The 23,869-nt window shown below is 35.7% G+C and overlaps 1 protein-coding gene and 1 long non-coding RNA gene across 2 annotated transcripts in view; one reads left to right on the plus strand and one right to left on the minus strand.

Annotated features, from left to right (window-relative positions):
- LOC141541841 (vitellogenin-2-like) overlaps nucleotides 1-23,869 on the plus strand; it is a 66,798-nt gene that overhangs the window by 26,170 nt on the left and 16,759 nt on the right. The window contains exons 13-23 of the mRNA XM_074266367.1: nucleotides 9,470-9,567; nucleotides 12,564-12,688; nucleotides 15,334-15,435; nucleotides 17,379-17,498; nucleotides 17,621-17,807; nucleotides 18,562-18,655; nucleotides 20,549-20,734; nucleotides 21,128-21,257; nucleotides 22,171-22,399; nucleotides 22,484-22,554; nucleotides 23,611-23,823. Coding sequence (XP_074122468.1) covers nucleotides 9,470-9,567; nucleotides 12,564-12,688; nucleotides 15,334-15,435; nucleotides 17,379-17,498; nucleotides 17,621-17,807; nucleotides 18,562-18,655; nucleotides 20,549-20,734; nucleotides 21,128-21,257; nucleotides 22,171-22,399; nucleotides 22,484-22,554; nucleotides 23,611-23,823 — 1,555 coding nt within the window. The remainder of the gene's footprint in view (nucleotides 1-9,469; nucleotides 9,568-12,563; nucleotides 12,689-15,333; nucleotides 15,436-17,378; nucleotides 17,499-17,620; nucleotides 17,808-18,561; nucleotides 18,656-20,548; nucleotides 20,735-21,127; nucleotides 21,258-22,170; nucleotides 22,400-22,483; nucleotides 22,555-23,610; nucleotides 23,824-23,869) is intronic.
- Nucleotides 19,323-23,869, minus strand: part of LOC141541846 (uncharacterized) — a 57,162-nt gene continuing 52,615 nt past the window's right edge. Inside the window, exons 4-5 of the long non-coding RNA XR_012481917.1 lie at nucleotides 22,283-22,594; nucleotides 19,323-20,666 (exon numbers count right to left, since the gene is read on the minus strand). This is a non-coding gene — a long non-coding RNA (uncharacterized LOC141541846). The remainder of the gene's footprint in view (nucleotides 20,667-22,282; nucleotides 22,595-23,869) is intronic.

Here is a 23,869-nt window from a genome sequence, read left to right on the forward strand (position 1 = left end):
ATTAGAGATTTTCTTCCCCTTTACGTAGATACAATAATGATTGTTTTTTGGATCTAATTATACTAGTTTCAATCTGCCTAACAGTACTATGTTAGCCCATCTAATTCAGTATGAGAATAAAATCTTTCACTTATCATTTCTTTAATAATAGCCTAGATTTCTGCTAAGAATAGATGTTAAGTTTATGAGTTTTCAATCTCTGCTCTATTCCCCTCCACCTTTCAAAAATTGAGACATTTATCTTTCTCCAGTTCTATATCACCTCTCCCATTTTTTACTATTCTTCAAAGCTTATTCATAGTGATTCACATATGCCAATTTCTTTGATATCTTGGGTAAATATACCTGATAAATTATTAAGGAGAATCAGCATAGTACGACAGAAAGAGTTGAAGGATCTGGATTTGAGGTCTATCTTTAATACCCTTAGCTCTCAGTTTCTTCAGCTGAAAAATGAAGAAATTGCACTGGATGGCTTCTAAGGCCCTTTTTAGGTCTAGATGTAAGATTTTGTACATTTAATTTCCCTTATGTACCAATATAGTAATGGTATGTTCTGTTTTTGATAAAAACTATATATATATATATATATATATATATATATATATATATGTATATATATATGTATATATATATATATATATATATTTTTTTTTTTTTTTTTCTTTAGGGTCACTGCTTCCTTTTCTAGATTTTCACTAAGCATTTCTTTATTAATGCAATAGTTTTGCTAAAAATAAAACCCAAGCTTATTGGGTTAGAATTTTCTATCTTCACTCTTTTTCTTTTCTTTTTTCTCCCTGAAAATTGAGCCATTTGCCCTTTTCCAGTCCTATCATATCTTTCTTATTCTTTGCAACCTTTAAATTTTTTTTGCTTTAAAGCTATTTTATTTTTATATTCATTGATAAATATCTCTCCTAATACCTCCATTGAACAACAACAAAGCTAAAAACAAAATTCTTATTTTAAACATATAAAGTCCAACAAAACAAATTCCCGAATTAGTCATGTGCAAAAAATATTTCTCTCTGCATTTTAAATTCATTACCTATTTGGCAGAAGGGGAGTGGAACATTTCATCTTCAGCCTTTAAGAGTTGTGCTTTTCATTGAACTGAGAGTTCTCAAGTCCTTCAAATCTTCCTTTCTTTATAATATTGTTGCAATTATATAAATTGCTCTAGTTCTGTTCATTTCACTCTGTATGAGGTCAAGGATGTCATCGCGGTTCATTATTTCTTATGCACAATAAGGATATTATATTACATCCATATTCCATAGTTTCTACATCTATTTGGCATTATAAGAATATCTCCTTAGTTTCCAATTTTTGGCAACCACAAAAAAGGCTCCTGATAGATATGGATCTATCCTCTCTTTCTCTGATCTCTGTGATATAATCCTACTAGCTATATAGCTAGTTCACAGGATTATGTGCAATTTAATAATTTTTTTTTTTAGTTCCAAATTGTCCTCAGGAATATCTGGACAAATTCATGGCTCCATCAGCAGTGCAGAGTGTGCCTACTTTTCTGCAGCTCCTCCATCATTTGTCATTTTTGACAGTCTGATAAGTGTGTAGTTAGAATTTCAAAATTGCTTTAATTTCTATTTCTTCAATTATTCATGATTTAGAACATTTTCTCATATGATAGTTAATGACTTAAATTATCTCTTTTGAAAATTATCTCTTCATATCCTTCACATGTATCTATTGTGAAATGGTATTTAGTCTAATAAATTTGAATCAATTTTATATATGTCTTGGATATATAACCTTTATCAGAGAAAATTGCTGCAGAGATTTTTCTCTTCCTGATTTACCAATTTCCCTTCTAATTTGAATTACATTTCATTTGTTTGGACAAAAACTTTTAAATTTTATATTATCAAAATTATGTATTTTATCTCATATGATCTTCTTTTTCAATTATTCAGATATGAATTTTTTTGAAACATAATTTGTTCTTTGTTTCTCTAATTTGTTTCAGATAAGACTTTTTTATAGCTAGGTCATGTGTCCATTTGGAGCTTATATTAATGTATAGTGTAAAATATTAAGATAAACCTAATTACTCCCAGACTACTATGTGATTTTCCTAGCAGTTTTTGTCAAATAAAGGTCTCTCCCCCAGTTACTAGTATTTTTGAGTTTATTAAACACTATACATTTCTCTTTGTTGTATAATTACATTGATCAACATCATTATCATTTACCCAGTATCACTTTTTTATGCTTAGTACATTGAAATAAAATTTGAAAAAGTCTAGTGCTATTAACCCCTCACCTCACATAAATAATTTCCTACTTTTTAAAAAAACTATACTCTTTGAGATCCGTGATCTTTGGTTCCTTCATATGAATTTTATTATCATTTTTTCTAATTTTATGTAATATCACTTTGATCTAATAAGTAAATTAATTTAGGTATTATTATTGTTGTTGTTGTTGTATTGACCATCCATGAATAAGCATTTTTCTTATTGCTTAGGTTTGTTTTTATTACTGTAAAGAGTATTTTACAGATTGGTTCATAAGTTTCTGGTCCATCTAAATAGATACACTACCAAGTATTTTATAGCTTCTATAGCTATTTTGAATTGAACTTCACTTTCTATTTCTTCCTGCTATGTATCATTAATAATATTCAGAATGTTATATATGGATTTATTTTATATTCTGCAAATTTGCTGAATTTTTTTGTTTCAATTAATTTTTGCTTGACTCTGAAGTTGTTTTTTTTTTGTTTTTGTTTTTTTTTTTTTTTTTTAAGGAAATTATGTCACTTGTAAAAAGTGATCAGGTTTTTTCCTATGCTTATTCCTTCAATTCTTCTTATATTTCTCATACGGTTCTAAATAATAATTATGAAAATGGACATCCTTGCTTTACCTCTGATCTTATGAAAAGGATTCTTAACTTTTATCTCTTATAAATCTCTTAGATTTAAATAAATTGTGGTTACTGTATTGTGAAAAGATATAATTTTTTGTTTTCCAGTTATTTTTAAAACTAATAACTGATGCTGAATTTTGTTAAAAGTTTTTTCAGCATTAATTTATATAATCACATAATTTATGTTATTAATGTGCTCTTTGTATTAATAATTTATGTTAAATTAGCTGGGTATTTCTGGGATAAACCCAACCTGTTTCATACTGTTTAATGTTTCTAACAAGTTGTTACCTACTAATTTTTTATTTGAAAATTTTGCCTCCCTATTTATTAGGGATATTAGATTGAAGTTTTCTGTCTCCTTTATCTCTTTGTAATAATCAAGAACACCTTTATATCATAGAAAAATATTATACAGGTGCTTTTTCTTCTTATTGTAAACTATGTAACATTGGACTAAGGCTGTTTGATAGAGTTTGCTGATATAGTCATTTCCTACTTGTTTTTCTTTGAACAATTTATGGATTGTTCAATTTTTAAAAAGTCATTATTTAATTTAATTGGTTTTTTTCTTCTTTTTATCTATATACTTTACATTTTTATAAGTATTCATCCATTTCTTCTCACTTTTTAGTTTCATAGGCATGTAATTGAGCAAAACAATTTTTAATAATTCCCTTTATTTTTCCTCCAATTACTGTAAGTTTTTATTTATCGTTTTCAATGTGAACAATTTGAATTCTCTTTTTAAAAAAACATGTTAGCTATTTATTTTATTAATTTTTAAAAGAGCTCCTAACTTGATTTGTTCATATGATAGGATTTTTTTTTTCTTTCAATTTTATTATTTAATTGAGGATTTTTGTCTTGATGTTCATTCAAGGTTGGGTTTTATTGTGGTTGTTGCTTGCCCAATTTATTGGATTTCTTCTCTCTCTCTCTCTCTCTTGTTAATTAAAGAGTTTAGGGATATAAATTTTCCCCAAGCATTACTTTAATTGCATTCTAGGAATTCAGATAAGCTGTCTCATTATTGAAATTTTTTTTGATGAAATTTTTATTGTTTCTATCATGTTTTCTCTGACCCACTAGTTCTTTAAAGCATTTAAAAATATAATTATTATTTAGTCTCAGTTTCTAATTCCTTCTTTAAGAATTCTTTATGAAATACAATTTTATTACATTATGTCATGAAGGATTTTTTGTTTATTTTTTAAAAGTACTTTTGCTCTTTTGCCTTTTTTTTGGTAAGTTCTTTATGCCAAAGTAATTGGTCAGTTTTTGTAAAGATGACCTGTATAGCTTGGAGGTATGTGAATTGCTTCCTATTCCCTTTCAGTAATCAAAGGAGTAATGACACATCTAATTTCTCTAAAATTCAAGCCCTTATTTGATTTATCTAAGTTTAAAAGACATACATAAGGACCCTTTCTATTCACAAAATTTCACTGAGAAATTTAACAGCCATGTATGCTAATTTATTGAGACCCTAGTTGTAGTTCCCATAAGGGCAGCTAGGTAGTTTCTTACTGTCTTCCTGTTTCTCTTTAGTAAAAACTCCCTATTAACTGCTTTTTTGTAGCACTTAACAATGCTCCTTCATTTGCATTTCGGTCTCCTCAGACAAATAGATACAGCTTTAAAATATGCTGTGAATCTAAATCCACTCAAAAACTAGCTCACAAATTCTGTCTCCACCATGTGATTACTGGTCTGATTAGCCAGAAGGCATATTTAAGTGAGAACAGACACAGTTAATGAAATAGCATAGTAAAAAATTGCAATATAACATTTCCCTCATAGACCTGGAACATATATCATAGTTTGGAAGATTGGACATACCGAGGGAAAATATGAGAAAGAACAAAAGGAGCACATTTGTGCCATCTGTGAACAGGCTGTACCTATGGAACTCAGGTCTGAACACATTGGGAGTGTCTTGTGGTGATGCATTTTGCTGTTTTCAATGGGCCTGTTCCCTGTTGGTCTTCCCAACAAATGGCACACAGTCTCTTCTGGGCAATCTCTTCTTTGTGCTCTCTGCTTAAATTTGCTCTAATGATGTTGTTTTCATTACTAGTCATTGCTCAACTGGACATGTGTTGTATAAATGTATATATGTATTTCTTTTTTCTGCTTCCAGAATCTGGAAAGTTCAGTTGAGATATTCCCTCTTTATTAAAAAAAAAAAAAATGGGTCTTTCTTTTTTTCTTCTAGTTGATAGCACAAAGCTTTAAGCTTCATTTCTTAAAGAAGCAAGCTAACAAACATTCATATATATATTCCCATCATCAACCCCTTAGCATCTTTCAAACCTCCCCATAATGAGTCTCTCATTTACCAGACCCTTGGCCACAGACAATCTTTTCAGGAGGGTTTTCATCCTAAAGGACCAAACTCTTTAGAGACACAAAATATCAAACACCATTTTGTTTTTAATTCATCTTTGAATCTTCTTTTCTTGATCACTACAGACAAGGTCTCTGTCCCAAGAAAAGAGAACATCATGATAAAATGTCAAAAAACTTCAGTTTGTGTCTTATTTATGTCACCTTAGACAAATAATTTAACCTCTTTTGACTTTAGTTTCTTCATCTGTAAAATGAGACATTTGACTAGTTGACCTCTGAGATCACTTCTAGTTCTATTTAATCATAATCTATTTAATCATCATATCTGATAGGACAGATCATGTAGGTAGTACACAGTCTCCTTAAGGGAACCCTCTATTCCAAACTCACTTTTGGAAGGGTGCTTTGCAAAAGTAGCCTTATAAGACTCATGGATTTCAGATACTTTGATTTTTCCTTGGCGTGAAACCATTTATGTCTTAAGCAGCTAAGCAGTGTAATAGAGTTCTGAATCTCAAATTAGAAAAACTTGTCAAATCCAGACTTGGAAATTAATTAACTCGGTGACACTGGATAATTCACTTAATCTCCGTTTCTTTAACTATCAAAAGGGAATATTAATTGTATCTACCACCCAGGCTTGTTGTCGGGATCAAATGAGATAATTTTTGTCAAGCACTTAGCACAGTGCCTGGCACAGAGTATTATTTTCTTCCTTCCCTTCTCTTTTCTTCCCTCCCTCCTTCCTTGAAAATGAAACAGAGAAATAAAATCAACTAGACAATGATATCAAACAACTGCTCCATGACTCCCCACCTCCAGTCTTTGCTCCAAATTTCTGCTTTTGCCATGGTTAACAATAAGTCCTTTGATTTTGAGGTATACTTCATTTGTCCTCTGCTTTCCATTCCTTCTTTTTGGCAGAGAAAACAATCAAAATAAGAGCTGAGTAGTTCTACTTTCCATCTATTATTCATTGAATAAGTTATTATTCATTCTCTTAGTCTTCAAGTCTTCTTTAATTCTTTAATCCTTTTTTCTTCTAATATAGTCCCTTTGTTGAAAGTCAAACCCTCCATTTTGTTGTGCTTAGTTTTCCTTGCTTGAACCTCAGTTCATTTTGAGCTTTAGCTCTTCTGATGTTATTCTTATAGGACACCACCATATTTTTTATTCATTTTCCATGATCTGCCCTTGCTTCCAACTTTTGTGTATGTGTTCTTTTTTTTTTTAATTAATTTTTTAATTATAATTTTTTTGACAGTACATATGCATGGATATCTTTTTTTTTTTTTTTAATTTCATTGATCCCTTTTTTCTTTCCAACACAATAATTTCTAAACATATCCTTCCCTGCCTTGTAATCAAGATTAGAGAAAACAATGAAGTAAAACCAACTACTACATGGAGCATTCCACCCATAATCACCCACCTTTCCAATGGAAGATGGGAGGCACATTTCCTCACTTTTTTTTTTTTTTTCTGGGACCTAACTTGCTCACTTTAATCACAGTGCTCAGTTTCTTTTGCTCATTCTGTACATTTATGGTATTTGTATCTTTAAAGTTTTTTGAGTGATAAATTAATTCTCTTTTTAAACAATCCCCTTTTTTTTAGTAGATTTTTTTCCTCCCCATGTGTTCAGAATTTAATTCTTTTTTTCCCCTCAAGAGAAGTCACATAATTTAATTGATTAATAAATAAGATTCATCAAATATAAATTATTGTATTAATTAATTTTAGTACTAGATCAGTACTACATATGATTTTTTTCTTGTCTCAAACCCTAATTTTAAGAATTTAATTCTTTAGAGCAAATATTCTTGCTCCTTTTAGTATCATAGACCACTTTGACAGGCTGATAAAGTCTATGAACTTTTTCCCAGGATAATGTTTTTAAATAATTAAAGGAAATGCTAAATTTTGATTAAAAGCTAATGAAAATATAAATATGTCTTCCCATTTAAGTTCACCGAGCCCCCTGAAATCAATCCATGAGCCCCTCAGAAGTCAGGATACCTCAGGATAAAAAATTTCTGCATTGAAGATTCCCACATCTCTTGGCCTGACATACACTATAAAATTTTAGCTTAAAATTATCCCAAGCCTGCTTCCAAGACCTTTGAAATTTTTTCTCCTAAAACTTAGGGTGCCCTTCAGACAACTCACTTTTCCTCTCCTCTATCACAAATTCTAAGACGCATTCCCATGGGCCCCATCATTTCTACCCCAGCAACCAGCTTCTTCTTGTTAGCAAAAGTCAAATCCATATTAGAAGTGCCCTTGGTGGTTCCTGTACCTTTTCAAGGATAAAATGATCATTAAGGCTGGTGAAGAAATTATTAGCTATTCTGGTTTTGGCAGAGAAGGGGAGGGAGAGAGAGGACCAGCAGATGTCCAAACAATTGAAATTCCCCCATTACTACTCTGTTATGCCTTCATGCTTGTGATCTGTTTATCCATCTCCTTAAATTTTGTTCTCTTTCTGTCCAGGTCATCTGCAGTGCACACAGATGACAATATCCTTTCTTTTCCTTTGTCACTATTCACCCCAAATGCTCTGAATAACCTTTACCCCTATGGATTTATCTTTTTAATAAACAACACAGCTATTCCCCTTCGACCACCTTTTCATCTCTCCAGTTTCTTTTGAATAAAGTGTACCTTTCCAGAGCTATAATATAATCCTAGGTCCTTGCCTACTAATTCTCAGTGATACTTAGGGGATCAAATCTATCTTTTTTGCATTAGGAGCTCTGCTTCATCTTGTTCGTTACCCCATCTTGCCTTTGTGGATAGTTATCTAAAGCCATGGGTTTTCCTGGCTCGTTCACTTCTTGGATATTTTTCTCCTGGGAATTTCTGGGCATTTCTTCTGCTATTTATCCTGTCTTCTTTAGCTATCTCTCTTGTTCATTTATCACTGAACATGTTTACAAGGCTTTAGAACTAATTGTCCTCCAATAACTACTTTCCAAGCAAAAGTCTTGTGGGAAATCAAATTTCCAATGCATCTCATTTGGTATAAAAATCCTACTAACTCTTTCCCAGGCCTGTACCTTTTTCCTTTTTATCTGGGTCAGGACAAGAATGTAGATGGTGACAATTCAGTTAGCCCTGAATGCTCCAGATCAAGTGTGTTACCTTGATTGCATCATGATAGAAAGACTGACTTTGGGACGCTCTTGCTGGATATTCTTGGAATTCAACTTTATAAACTAGAGACAACTTTGTTAAAATTATAGAATGAAAAATTCAATTTTAGCAGTCCATCATCTTCCTCTCTTCCCAAACTCTCACATCCTACCCTCCATTGATCTGTCTCATTTAAGGCTCAATGTCAAATTCTTTTCTGTCTTAAAATTAAGAAGAAAAGGAAGGAGTTATTTTCCCTTTCAATATAAGTCTTAAGCTCTGTACTATGTGCCTCTTATAATAATCAAAATTATAATAGCTAATATTAACATAACAATTTAAGGTTTACAAAGAACTTTACAAATATCTCATTTTATCCTCAGGACAATTCTGCGAAGGCTCCTGGAAAATTCTCTCCTGCTTAAATTCTATGTATAAGTACAGGAAGCAATTAGTTGCTCATTCTTCCACTATTATTATTATAATTAATTTTATTTGCTATATTTTGTTTTCATTAGTTTCAAATGTATCTTCAAGTTTCTGAGGGTCATTCACAATAATAAAGAATTCAAAAATACAAAAAAAAATCAATTCAGAAAAACTAACACATTTAGAATAAGCACCATTTTTATAGAGTCAAGATCTTTAACCTTTTTTGTATGTGCCCAGAATTCCTTTGGCATTCTGGGGCAGCTTTATGGATCCCTTCTCCAAATAGTATTATAAGAGGCAACATGGTGGCGTACTTTGATAAGCTGGGGAGGCTGAAGCAGATGGATGGATTGAACTGAGTTCTGAGTTACATTAGGCTAAGCTGTTGAGATGTCAACACTAAATCTGGAACTAATGTGATGAGCTCCCAGGATCAGAAAATCACTGGCCCAAGGAGGGCCAAAGTAGCCCCCAAAATAGCTAAGCAGTGATAGGGAGATAGTCTCAAATAACAACAACAACAAAAAAGATGTTTTAAATGTAGAAAACAAAGTACACAGGATGACAAAAGATCGTTCATCTCTATGGAGGTTTAATTATACTTGGTAAAGAACTTAAACTGGATCTATGTGCTGGTGCTGCTTATATCCAGGTCTACAGTGAGCAACATTGCCATCAAACTCTTGAATCCCAAACTGGACCATCTGACTTATCGCTATAGCAAGGCTATTCATGTCTCCCGCTTCTTCAGTAAGTAAAAGAAATAATGTGGGATTGTTCCATCAGGATTATATTTTGGACATTTTCTTTTCCATTTTCATTTTTGAAGAGCCAAATCAAGTCAACAAATCAACAAGCATTTATTAGATACTTATTACATGCCAGACACTGTGCTAAGTACTAGAGGAACAAAGAAAGGCAAAAACTTGGTTTCTCTTGTGTAATAATGATATTTTATCTGGAAAGGACCTCAAACATCATCTAATCTATCCCTCTTTGCAGAAAAGAAATGGGTTTTAGAAAGAGTGGTTTGCCAAGGTCATCCAGGTGGTAGGTGGCTGAGCCAGGATTCATTTTCCTTACTTGGAAATTAGTAATTAATAACTTACCAAGTTACCAAACAACTCTATTAAACATCATTTTTTTCATGTCAGATGTACTGAGTGACTTTGGCTTTTCTAAATGATGATGGGAAAGGTCACTTAACAAAGCCACGGTGCCATACTATATTCCTCTTAAACTAAGAGGTGATGCAAAACCAAGAAAACCTCACTAGAGGCCATCATAGGATTAATTTTAATACATAAATTTAATTTTTTTTCTCTGAAGCAGTTGGGGTTAAGTAACTTGCCCAGGATCACACAGCTAGGAAGTATTAAATGTCTGAGACCAAATTTGGACTCATGTTTTCCTAACTTCAGGGCTGGTGCTCTTATCCACTGCACCACCTAGCTGCCTCCTTAAATTTAATTTAATCACATATACTTACATTTTAAGAATGAAAAATTAAGATTATCCATAGAAAAAAAGAGATATTAAAATATCTTTAATATCTTGGTGCTACAATGCTTGTAATTCATTCTTTTCACTCATTCTTTTGTCCATCCTAGAGCTTGGAGAGGGATCTTAGAAATCATCTATAAAATGATGGGGCTGGACTATATGGCCTTTAAATTTAAGATCTAAAATCTACTCTAGCTGCTACTTAAAGTATGTGTATACCCAGTACAGAGTTCCCATCAAGTGGTTGTCAAACCTCCCTGTGAAGGCCCATGGTGATAAGGAATTCAACATCCTCTACAGTTAATTCATTTCCCTAATTATTAAGAAGTTGTTTATTGTTGTTGCTTCTTGTACATTGAACCAAAACCTGCCTCTCAGTGATTCCAACCCATCACTCCCAGTTCTGCCCATGGGACAAAGCAAGACAAATTGCCTTCCTCTTCTGCACGACAGCCCTTCAAAACCGAGAAGATAGCTCTTGTGGGTTTGATCCCAGAAGGCAAAACCAGTAGGTAGAAGTAGCAAAGAGGTAAATTTAGGGTTGATATCAGTCAAAACTCTCTAACGAATAGAGCTGCTCTGAGAGGAATGGGCTACTTGGAGAGAAAATGACTTCTTCTGTCTTGAAGGTCTTCAAACTGAGACCAGACGGATATTTTATAGTGGGATTCCTTCTGTGTATGGGTGGGTCTGGATAAATAGATTCCCTTTTAATTCTCAGATTCTGAAATTCCATTTCATCTCTTCTCTTCATTCCCTCTGGCCCCACACCCCTCACTCCACCATTTGAGTCTCCAAGTTCCTTTTTTTTTTAGGTGCATGTTTTCAGTCCCTTTGTCTTCCTGGCTATTTTTCTGAAGATCTGTAACAGCTAATGACCTTCTTGATTCTAAAGTGCGAAGTTGAGAACTAAACACAGTATTCTAGATACTCAGAGTTTTATTTATTTAGTTGAATAGAAGAATTGATCCTTTGTTCCCAAAATTGCAGAATTTAGTTCAGTGAATAGAATGCTGGACTTGGACAGGAACACCAGATCTATTCTCAGATACTTAGTAGTTGTGTGATCCTAGGCAAGTCATTTAATCACTCAGGCTCAATTTCCTTTTCTGTAAAATGGGGGATAAAATAACAGTAACTCTGCAGTGTTATTTTTCTCTTTTGTAAAATGGGGGATAAAATAACACTGCAGAGTTACTGTATCAAATGAAAAACCATCTATAAAAGCCCTATAGAAATGCAAGCTATTGTTATTACTAGAAATGTATTTTTTATTTTTCAACTTAATGAATATTTATTTTCTCTCCCTTTCATTCCTACTCTTTCCCCATTGGGGGGGAAAAGAAAGAGAAAAATGCTATACTTTTAAAATACTCAAATATTTTTAATAGGATAACACTTTAAAGTCACTAACATCTTAGCATGAATGAATTTTGTTGAGTCTAACAGGACCTGAGTAAGCTCAGAAATTGTGGGCATGGAGCAAGGATCTTGCTGAATCAAAGTGATGTGGATAGAAGTGTGTAAGGTATTAATGAGAAACTTTACCAACATCACAGTTTGGGGCAGGGGATTGCTTGGATTTATAATAAATAATAATATCATTTATAGGGCCATCTAAGGAACTCATTTAATAATGTCATGTATAGAGGCCTCTGGTGGGCTCTTCATTGAATGTCTTCAAGTGGAAGACTGAGACTACTTCTTGGGAATGTTTAAAGAGAATTTTTGCTCAGCTTCCAATTGTATCGAATAAAGCTGGGAATGCTGAAGCTGCAGAAGAGAAAACCCGCAGGCTGGGGGCATGATACTGTCATCAACTCAAATGGAAAATTAATTAAACTTGTCTAATTAGCCTTGAGGGCAGAACAGAAAGCAATGGTGGGGGGAATTAGCAAAGAGAAAAATGTAAGCTTAAAGTCAGGAAAGTCTTTAGAGTAGTTTCCAAGTGGAAAAGGGCCTCCTCCACAGGTTAGGAAGCTATTCCTTTCTCAGTGGAAGTCTTTCTTCTGGAGCAGGATGCCCTTTTGCAGGATACGTCATTGAGGGAGTTCTTGCACAGGTTGCACTAGATGGACACTGATGGGGATCCTGAAGAGACTTGCCTTGTCTGCCTTGTCAGCCGTAGGAAGCACAAACCATATGCCATAATTTTGTATAAAAAGGACATACATATTTGTTGGCTGAATACAAAGTAGCAAGAGACAGGATAAATAGCTATGGTGTTCTTTATTTTGCTCCAGGAGATTATGACGCTGGAGCTTTTATGAGATTTTTCATCTTAAATAGCCCTGAGACTTTGTTCCCAACATCCATCATTTCCAGTCTGGAGGCACACTTTGCTGGGGGATCCATCAGTCTTCTAGAGGTAACTATTGTTCTGAAACTAATATGTTTCCTTCAAATTAACTCTCCTCTCTTCTGGAGTATATTCTACTTCCTCTTATTTCCCTTGTAATAAAATGGATGCTTTTTGAGGGTAAGGGACTGTCTGGCTTTTTTTTTTTTTTAAAGCAATCAGCATTAAGTGAAACTTGCCCAGGATCACACAGTCAGTTAAATATCTGAGACTGGATTCCACCTCAAGTCTATCCACTGCACCATCTTGCTGCTCCATAATTTTAATATCCTGCTTAATAAATGTTTGTTGACTGAATGACTGATCAATGCTTGTGTCTAAAATTTAACCTCTTAGAGAGCTGAGATTGCTCCAATCTTTGCATCGTCGTTGCCTAGCACAATTCTTGGCAGGAAGAAGATGCTTATTAAATGCTTGCTGACTGAATGTTAGTTTGTTACAGAACCTCCTCTGGATTCTACTTGCTAGGCAATGCTTCCATGCCTTCCTTATTGACTCACTATCCCACTCTCTACTTCTCTAAATCGTTTCAACCCTTTTCCAATCTGCTTGGCTCCTATCCCGTCCCTCTTGTCGCCTAAGAATCTTGCCTGATATTTTACAGAAAAAAAATTGTAGCCATTCACCCTCTTCTCCTTCTTTATCTCTTATTACCCAAATGCCTTCTGCCCATGGAAAGAACACCTTAGATTCTGTTTTCTGACCTCATCTTCCCATCAAAACTTCTCTTTTTAGTTAACAATGATCTCTTAATTGTTAAATCCAATGATTCTTCCTCAATCTTTATTCTTGTTGATCTGATCACTGTTGATCACCCTCTTTTCTTGCTACTCTCTTCTTTCTAAGTTTTCAGGTCATGACTATTTCCCAATTCTACATTATTGGAATACTCCTTCTCAGTCTCCTTTAACTGCAGGTGTCCTGTAAGATCCTGTCTTGGGTTCTCTTCTATCTCCTCCTATACTTGATGATCTCATCTGCTCCCAAGGATTTACGTACCATCTCTTTGGTGACCATTCTCAAATCTACCTGTCCTGCTCTGATCTCTGTGCTGATTTCCCATTTCATATCACCAATTTCCTTTCAGAAACCTCAAACTGGATGTCTAGAAGACATTGTAAATTAAACACACTCCAAACAAAATTCATTCTCTTTCCCTCTAAACCCTCCCCACCTCCTCCAATGATATCACTGACCTTTCAGTTCCTCAGACTCAGAACCTAGGTATCATCCTCGGCTCAAAGCTTCAGATCCAACGCGTTCCTAAGACCTGCTGATTTTTCCTTTGTAATGTCTTTCAAATATAACCCTTCCCTCCTCTAACACTACCACCATGCTGCTGCAGACCCTAATCTCCTTAGGCTTGGACTATTGCAATAGCAATGTTGTGGGACTGCCTGTCTCGCAATCCAATTTCCCCAATCCAATCCATCTTCCATTTAGTTGCTAGAGTGATTTTCTTTTTTTTTTCTTTTTTTAATATTGATAGTTATTTAATTAATTAATTATTTTTCAAAATATTTATTTATAATTTTTTTTGACAGTATATATGCATGAATAATTTTTTTTAACATTATCCCTTGTATTCATTTTTCCAAATTTTCCCCTCCTCCCTCTACTCCCTCCCTTAGATGACAGGCAATCCCATACATTTTACATGTGTTACAATATAACCTAAATACAATATATGTGTGTAAATACCATTTTCTTGTTGCACATTAAGTATTAGATTCCAAAGGTATAAGTAACCTGGGTAGATAGACAGTAGTGCTAACAATTTACATTCACTTCCCAGTGTTCCTTCTCTGGGTGTAGTTGTTTCTGTCCATCATTGATCAACTGGAAGTGAGTTGGATCTTCTTTATGTTGAAGATTTCCACTTCCATCAGAATTCATCTTCATACAACAATGAAGTGTACAGAGATCTTCTGGTTCTATTAATTTCATAGAGTGATTTTCTTCATGTTGTAGGTCTGACTATGTTACTGCCTTTTCCTCCCCATCCTGAATAGGCTTAAGTGGTTCCTTATCACCTTCAGGACCAAATATAAAATATTATTTTGTGTTCAAAGGCCTTCATAGTCTGGCCTTCTCCTCCCCTACCTTTCCAATCTTCTTATACTTTGCTCTCTCCTTCTGATTTTCTGTTTTCCTTCAAGTTCCTAGTAAAATCTCATCTTCTATAGTAAAGCTTCTTAAACTGGGATCATGTAACTGAATGTGGGGGTTGTGAAATAAGACTTATTATCAGTAAAACTTGGTTTGTATACTTATTTTATATACCTGTATACTTGGGATCATATAAAAATTTCTTGGTTGAAAAAGAGTCATGAGTGAAAAAAAAATTTAAGAAGCTCTGTTCTGTAGGAAGCCTTTTCCAATCCCTCTTAATTCTAGTGTCTTCCCTCTTTGAAAGATTTCCTATTTTTTCCCTTTGCATTGCTTGTTTATTTGTATTTTGTTTGCTTGTTGTCTCCCTCATAAGACTGGGAGCCTCTTGAGAACAGGAAATGTCTTTTGCCTCTTTTTGTATCCCCAGCACTTAGCACAGTGCCAGGTACAAGTAAATACTTCACTGATTAAATAAAAGCTGAATCAATGTTTACTGACTAGACTGATTGATGTTTTTTTGCTTATTTGTTTTGTTTTGGTAGGCTGGTATACAAGCTGAAGGCTTGAGAGAGATTGTGAAGAAAACAAACTCATCATTTATGGAGTATTCCACACATGTGAAGATAAAAGAACTTGTAAAGACAGTCAGTATTATCCTTTATCTGCTTATAAAGTGAAATCAGAAAGCTGTTTTTCTCTAATAATACCATCTTACATCCCCAAAGATTAAAAAAAAAGTTTATGGCCCCCAAGTTTAGAATTCCTGCCCTAGTTTTATAATCAGAGGTAGATCAGTTAATATGAGTCTCAGTTTCCACGTTAGGGGAAAAATGTACATTGCTTCCCTAATGGGGATGTGGGATAATTTGCTTTATAAATCTTTTAGTGATTTGGGTTCTGCCTTTCATTAAGGAGTTTATATTTGAATAGCAATGATTTAGACACATTGGCACTCTAAGTACTTATAAAACCCAATATCCAAATTCCTATTAGTCTGGACACTGTTGGGAGCTTTTCTGATACCTTTAGGTCACTAAGTATTTGCGTACACAAGCAACACTTAGAAAATTCTAACTGTGGTCATGAAGACGAATGTTCACACATAGAATTTTTTGCTGGACCTGAGTATGATATTTCTAATAAAACAGACAAGTCTTGAGTTATCCTTGGTCCAGATGAGGCAGGAATTGTTTTTTTCCTTGTATCTCAATTAGATTGTAAGCTTTTGTCTTGTTTTGTATTCCTAACACTTAATATAATGCCTGTCATTCAATAGATGCTTAATAAATATTGATTTATCAAATTAAAACTAGGGGGCCTTCTTAGGCTCTGAGGTCTGTTTTAGCACTAGATACACTGGCCACCTAAAAGAAACTTCAAATGAATCCCAAGCACTGTTGACTTTTAAGTCAGCCAGATCTCTGGGTTCCTTTAGAGGTAAGAGATGCAAACCTCTGGCTGTCAATCCATAGTAACAATATGACACAAAGGACTTTCCTCCCCCCCTCCAGAAAGTCTATTTCACAGATAGAGCCAGAAAGAGCTGAGTTCAAATTCTGACTCTGATATTTATTTGTTTTGTGACTTTAGGAAACTACTTCATCTTTCTGTACTTCAGTTTCTGGGGCTGTTGAACAAAAATCATATTTGGGGGGCTTACCACAACAAATTGTTGTAAAGCTTGAATAAAATGATGCATATATTCTTTGCAAGCTTAAAGGAACTATGTAAATGGCAGTTATTATTGGAGATCAAGTTTTCCAAGAAGCTCAATGTCTAACCAGAGAATTGTTATAACTTACACAGGCTTTCAGAAAACTGCTTTTCAAGCATGCTAACAAATGGATGGATTTTCCTTTTTTTTTTAAATCAATTTTCCTTTTTTCTCTCAATTAACAAATATTTATTTTCTTTTCCTTTTGCTGTCTCATCCCCTGAGGGGGAGGAACACAAAACACAAAAACTCTTGTAATAAATATGTGTAGTCAAGCAAGACAAATTTCCCTATGGGCTAGAAATGTTGTTTCATTCAGCTTAGTGAGTCCCTTTCCTCTCAATCAGGAGGTGGGCAATATTCTTCAACACTGGTCCCTGGGAATCTGCTGATTATTGGGATGATCAGAGTTTTTAAGTTGTTTTTGTTATTGCAGAATCATTTTATCATATAAAGTGTTCTCCTTGCCCTGCTCATTTTACTCTTCATCAGTTCATACGAGTTCTTCAGGGTTTCTCTGAAAATGCCCTCTTCCTTGTTTCTTATAGCACAATAGCATTCAAAAACAAAAAGCTGAACAAAATGGGTTTTAGAGAAGAAAGAACAGTTAAAGATTAAGGATTTTGAAGTGAGGATAGCATCTTTGATTTAGAGCTGGGCAATTCCTTTATTGCCCAGATGAGAAAATTGAGCCCTGAGATTAAGTCACTCAGATAAAATGCCAAGGCTAGGATTTCAACCAAGGTCCCTTGATGCCAAACCCAGAATTCCTTCTATTGTACCATGAGACTTCAGGAGCATCTCCGATATTTCATAATAATATTCTATTTGCTGAGTTTTCATAAGCTTATTCTTCCCATTGTCCTTCTATAGCTGTTGGGATGGAAGGAGCTACCAGTGGTTAAGCCATTGCTGTCTGCCAATCTAAAGTTGTTTGATCAAGAACTCATCTTTTTTGATGTGGATGAGGACTTTGTGCAGAATATTCTGAAGGTACTGCCTCCCTCCAAGCTTCCGGCTTTGTGTTTTTTGGTGGATTTGCATGGTTCTCCCTCCTTTCATTTCCCCAAACCTCACCTCACCTTCCTGCTGACCCTCATCCTATTTCCCTGCAGGAGCTGGCTCATCCAACGGACAGATACAGCATGCTCAAGAAAATCTCTCAGCTCCTAGAGGGTATCTCAGGCCAATGGACTCAAGCCTTGGGATTGGCAGAAATCTGGTATGCTGTCCCTACCTCCATGGGACTGCCCTTAGAATACAGCTTCTATGCTACTGCCCTGGCACATCTTTCAGCTAATGGTGAGTTTGGCTAAGTCACTCTATCATCTCTAACTGCTACAAGATACAGCAGATTTAGTTCCTGCCCTCAAGGAGTTTGCAGTCTTTTTAAAGAATAAAAACTGGCACGTAGGGACCATACAGGGCTCTGACTCAGGGGAGGTGAGTGCAAGCTAGGAAGGCTTTCCAGAAGACGGAATTGAGCTAGATTTGGGAAGAGGTAGAAGAGCAATAACAAAGGAATTAAGAAAAGGATAAACATGGGACCAGGAAGGTAGTGTAGTGTAATTGAAAGTGTCCTGGACTGAGGGAAGCAGAGTCTTGTCTCTGAAGCCCAGTTACATATATGACCTTGAGCAAGTCACTTTGGGTCTCAATTTCTTTATCTGTAAAATGAGAAAATTGGACAGTGTGATACAATGGAGAGAACATTTGTTCTAAGTCCTACATAATCACCATTCCTCTTTATGTATTACCTCATCCTATTAGAATGCAGGCATTTGGAGGGAAGGGATTGGGATCCTTATTTGTAAAGTAAAATGGTTGCACAAGATGGTTTCTGAGGCTTCTTCCAACAATATAAATGTAAAACTCTCAAGGTTCCTTTTATCTATGTGGACCCATGAATGACCAGCCTGATTTGAATGAAGGGAACATCCTAGGGAGTAACAGAAAATCAGATTGGTGAGAGAAAGTGGTGACAAATGGGGAACTACCTTAAAATTCTCTTGCTAGGTTTTAGATGAACTTTTTGTGTGTGTTTTGTCATTCACAGTGAGTGCCAAAGTATCCCTTCCTCTGTCTGATGATTCTAAAACTACTCAGTCCTCCAGTCCTATAATTCAAATGTTTGCTGACATCAAACCCCGGTAAGGAGAGAAGTTTCAAACAGAGGGTGCTGAGGGTTTTGTCTTTTACAGCTGAGTTCTGGAGTTCTAGGTTCTTAAAAACCCATAATGTATCTCTTCAGATAATTACTCTATCAATATGTAATGATGACTTACTCAGCTTCTCCCAGTAGAATCAGAGTCAGCATCGTGTAGTAGATATAGTCCTGGACTTGGAGCGAACATGACCTGGGTGTTATCACTCTGTGACTCAGGATCTTCATCTTTAAAATGAGGTAGTTGGACCCAGTGGTCTTTCAGAAACTGAGGCTCTTTCCAGTGTTAAATCTATGATCCTACAAAGGTCCTCTTCCAGTGTTCCCTAATTAATTAATTAGGAAGCATGTTCCCTGGAAATATGGTATATGTGTTTCATTTTTGGGAGGTCATATTGCCCCCAAGATTCCATTTTCCTGGTACCCATAGCTGCACTTTTGTAATCCCAGATGTCATGTTGAGGTCCAAGTCATTCTTACATAGTCACCATTTCTCTTTATGTGTTATCTCCCCTTATTAGATATAATATATAACCCTCTGGAAGGAAGGGACTGTCTTATTTTTTTATTCATCAGGCTGGGCACATACAGTAAGTATGTTGATGAATGTTTTGTCATGTTTTTCATTTTAAGAATAATGAGAGACCAGACAGATTTTTCTGGTTTATTTATTTATTTATTTATTTATTTATTTTGGCTGAAGCTTGTCCTTTTCCCCTTAGGATTTCATGGTTTTTCTGAAAGAGAATTGGGTATACCCTCCCAAGACACATGGATTACCCAATCACCCCTTCAACCCTGCAAAAAAGGCCTTCATTGGATCATTGGATCCAATAGATCTAAATGGATCCTTGGGCCTTTTAGAAGAAAGCTTATTGCTTCCAACTGCTTTGTTTAATAAATGAATTTTATTCAATGCCTTTTAGAAGGAAGAAGGGGACATGGATAGACAGACCTTCAATTAACCTCCTTTTGCCTTGGGAAAAATTCTATTGTTTCACTCCCAGCTGGGCAGGCTCAGCTCCCCAAAGTCTCTTCAAATTTCTCTTATTGCCAAGTTTTACTATGGAAGCAATTTGGATATTTCTTCAGGATACCTTGTGCATATGACCGTATGTGGGTACAGTTATGTCTAGTAGTTATTGAAGTAAGCACCAGGAAACCAAAGAATTAGGAGAATAGTTAAGAGAATAAGGGAAAAGTCCTTGGATAAACTCTGTTAAGAGAGGCAGACTTCTATCAAATGCCATGAGGAGATTGTTTTTGGGAAATGGAACACAATAAGGACTGGGTCAGGAGCTTACTTAGGGAAAAGGAAAGTCTTGGGATTCCTCCTTGATCAACCTATGGAACCTCTCTCTCTTTCCCTATGCTATGGGCATCTTTCGTGGACCCTCCTGATTTAACATTTGCATTAGGCTCTTTGTCTATATATAAATTTAATCAATGAGTAGCCCGCATCACAATTTAGCCTAAGTTGATTTCTCTGGACCCATGGTAGAACCTTGTTAAACACAATTGTTCACAGTGACAATAAAACCCATACTCCAGAAAATTTGTTCAATGTCCTTTTGGTGTTGTTGAATTTTCCAAATATTGAGGGGGAAAAAAGGATAAGGTGCTAAAGGCAGGCACAAAACTTGTCACCTCCTGCAAGTATTAGTTATTTTCATTTGTTAAAGGAGTACAAGTGCTATATACAAATGCCCCTTAAATTCTAGTGCCCAGGACAAAGCCCCAGTTATCCATCCTAGTTATTGCTCTCTGTGTATGTTGTTTGTTTACTTCCCATACAGAAGAATTCCTCCGAGGGAAGTTTGACAGTATAAATAGGAGATAGTACTGTCCTTGGCTCACTGCTTTTTTCTTTCTTCTCCAGCATGTACTGGTATTCTGTGGCAGCGATGACCATCAATACCCCTGTCTTCCAGTCTGGCATTGAGCTCCAGGCAAAGCTTCAGGCAACTTATCCAATGAAGGTGGACATTAAAATGGACCTAGAAGAGAAAAACTTTAAGTATGAAACTTTCCCATGGAGCCAAGAGACTGAGCTCCTGAGAGCCAGGTATACCACTCAGCTAGCTCTTCCCCAAACTCCTTCTTGAGAGAACAGAATAGCAAGGACAAAGTTGGAACTAGGTCTGAACTTTTGAATTACCATGTCTTTCATCAGGATATTCTGATTACCAAGCTGCTTCCTTAGAACAGCCTTGAAAGATTCAGATCACTTTGGAGACATTTATTCTTAGAGATTTCAAATGATGTACTGAGAAGTCTATTGGTTTTTCTGTATTTATTCATTCACATTATCGACTTTCTGGAATAGCACTATTTTTTAAGTCAACATTTGCTTCTCAAGAGCCTCCCTTCCCCTGAGCTCAGAGATGAATGCAGGGGCTGAGCCGTGTCCAATAACCAGCAATCCCTGACCCCGAGTGTGCTCTCGCTGTCCCCGCAGTGCCAAAGCTTTTGCGGTATCGAGAAAGAATGGGGATCCAGACACCGAAAAGAAGGTTCCTCTAGTTCCCGAGGAAGCAGGATCTGAGATCTCCCAGGGACTATTTGGTTCTGCAGAGATGAATTTGAAGGTAGCAGGCAAGGTCATAACAAATATGGAAGATTAGCAGTTTCTATAGAAAATGGCTACAAAGGCCTTAGCTACCACAGAAAGACTGTCCGTGTGTGATTGTTAAAAGACCTGGAATTAACATTGATAATGGCTAAAGCATGACCTTCTCTGACAAGCTTTTCCTGCCAACGCTCTCCCTCCTGCCTTTGAATTTAAGAGATAGCATCCCTATAGGGCTTAGAGAGTTTGCAAACCATGTTGTTCACATGCTCTCATTTGATCCTCACAAAAATTCTGGGAGGTAGAGGTTACTATTAACCCCATCTTATAGTTGAGGAAACTGAGGCAGACAGAAATTAAGTGACTTGCCCTGTTAGAATGGAAGTTAAACTTGAGAGGAGAGAAATGTTTTCTTTCTTTGATCTTGTCCTTAAAGCCCTATCAGTCAGTCAACAAATATTTATTAAGCATGTACCTATTACTACGGGCTAAGCTCTGGAAAGATACAAAGATTCATAATATTTCCACTTGCCCTCAACAAGCTCCCATTCTAACCGATGGGGCAGACAACCCAAACTCTGTCCATACAAGAGAAAGACAGAGGAGATACAATGCAGTCTAAGGGGAGAAGATGCTAGCTATTGTGGATGTAGAAAGGATCCTGGAAGGGTCTCTTGCAAAAGATAGGATTGTATCTGGGTTTTCAAGGAAAGCAGAGAAACCAGGTGACATTGAGGGGCAGAGCATTTTAGAGCTATGATACAGTCTATGCAAAAGCATGCAACTGCCACATTCAAGGAACTGCAAGTCAGTCTAGCAAATAGCAGGTGCTCAATAGATGCTTGTTGACTAAATGATTACTTGATGATTTTTTTTTCTGGTACCATCTCCTGCCTCTTGATGATTTCTAAAATGTCCTTGTTCAAATGTAGCCAGAAAGGACCTCTGAAGCTATTCTTCCCATTTACTTCAACTTCCCCAAGCCCGACTTTCACCATGGAGAAAATGGAAAGGCTCATTTTCAAGAGGCTTGGCTCAACTTGCCTTATTTGGGTTTTCAGTCCTACTTCTCCATGAAATCCCATAGTGCCACATCATTCCAACGCTCCATTTTCCATCATATAGTGGGTGCACATGAGGCTCAGCTTGTAGCAAAACCAGGTAAGGAAAGAGTTGGCTTCCTCATGGGGATGGTGGATGGGAAATCCAGAACCTTGATGTCTGTGTACTGCATACCCTATACAGATGCTACTGTTGAGAAGATTGGGCTGGAAATCGAAACAGGACCTAAGGCAGTTTCCAGACTAATCCAGATGGTGAGTGCCAAGTATTTTCAGTAGGATGGATGCAAAGAAACTTCAAAAAGATTGTGGGAATAGAAAATGAGAACTGGTTTGTAGTAAAGCCCATCCAGATTGTTTCAGGCAGACCCAGCCCCTGTTCCCATGTCCTGTTTTATGCTGTAAGGAAAACACCTTGAAAAATTAAGAGGGGGTTTTCTCATATTTTTGGAGGCATTTTTTGTCAAGAAAGAAAGTATAAATTAGTGTCCTGGTTTTTACAATTTTCTAAACAAATTTTCCCATTTTATGAAATTATTTTTGCGATTCTTCTGTGGTGAAATTCTCTTCTACCCAAAAATAATTAGCATTTATGTATCACTTTAAGATTTGTAAACCACTTTACATGTTAGCCAGTCTGAGGAAGCAACATGGAATAAGAAGTCTAGGGAGTTTGGACTCTAGGGAGCTGGATTCAAATTATCTATCTATCCATCCATCTATGTCCATTATCTAACCACCTCTATCTCTCTCTATTTCTCTATCCATCTGTCATCCATCTGTCCTATCTATCCATTTATATCCATTATCTACCTCTATCTATCCATCCATATTTCCATCTATCTATCTATCTATCTATCTATCTATCTATCTATCTATCTATCTATCTGTCTGTCTATCTATCTATCTTCCTACCTATCTATCTATCTACCATCCCCTTTTAATATTCATCTAAGTTGGAGATTCCACAAACTACCATGATAACCTAGAATTATGCATAGGATCAAAGAGAAACTTAGAAGCTCTTTAATCTAACCACCATCATTTTACAGAGAGGGAAACTGAGGTCTAAAGATGTGTGATGTTCAAAGTTACAGTGTCAGAGCCAGGATTCAATTTAGGTTCTTTTACTCCAAGCTCACAGTAAGAATTTGTCTTCCTTCTGAGACTGCTCTCTCCCCAAGTTGATCCTCTATGTAGCTTATTTATTCCATAGTTGTTAGCATCTTGTCTCTCCCCACTGGACAAAAGGAATTATTGGGTCCTACAAGGTAAGGCTCACCCATTTCTCTTCTCTTTCCTTGAGCTCAGATGAAGTTCTTGGAGAACAATAATCCACTCATATTAACTGGAATATTTCGAGTAGAACACAGTGACCACAAGCTTAATGGCTTCCAATTTGCCATCTTCACAAATAATCACTCCTCCAAAGCTGGGATCCAGATATGGGTCACTAATTTTATCAAAAGTAGCCAATGGAAAACTTGTATTGAAATCTCATTGGAGAATATTCATGTGGTAAAGGTAAGCTACAAATCTCACTAAATGGGCACATCAACAGGCCAGCATA

The sequence above is a fragment of the Sminthopsis crassicaudata genome, chromosome 4 (assembly GCF_048593235.1).
Source record: "Sminthopsis crassicaudata isolate SCR6 chromosome 4, ASM4859323v1, whole genome shotgun sequence".
NCBI lineage: Eukaryota > Metazoa > Chordata > Mammalia > Dasyuromorphia > Dasyuridae > Sminthopsis > Sminthopsis crassicaudata.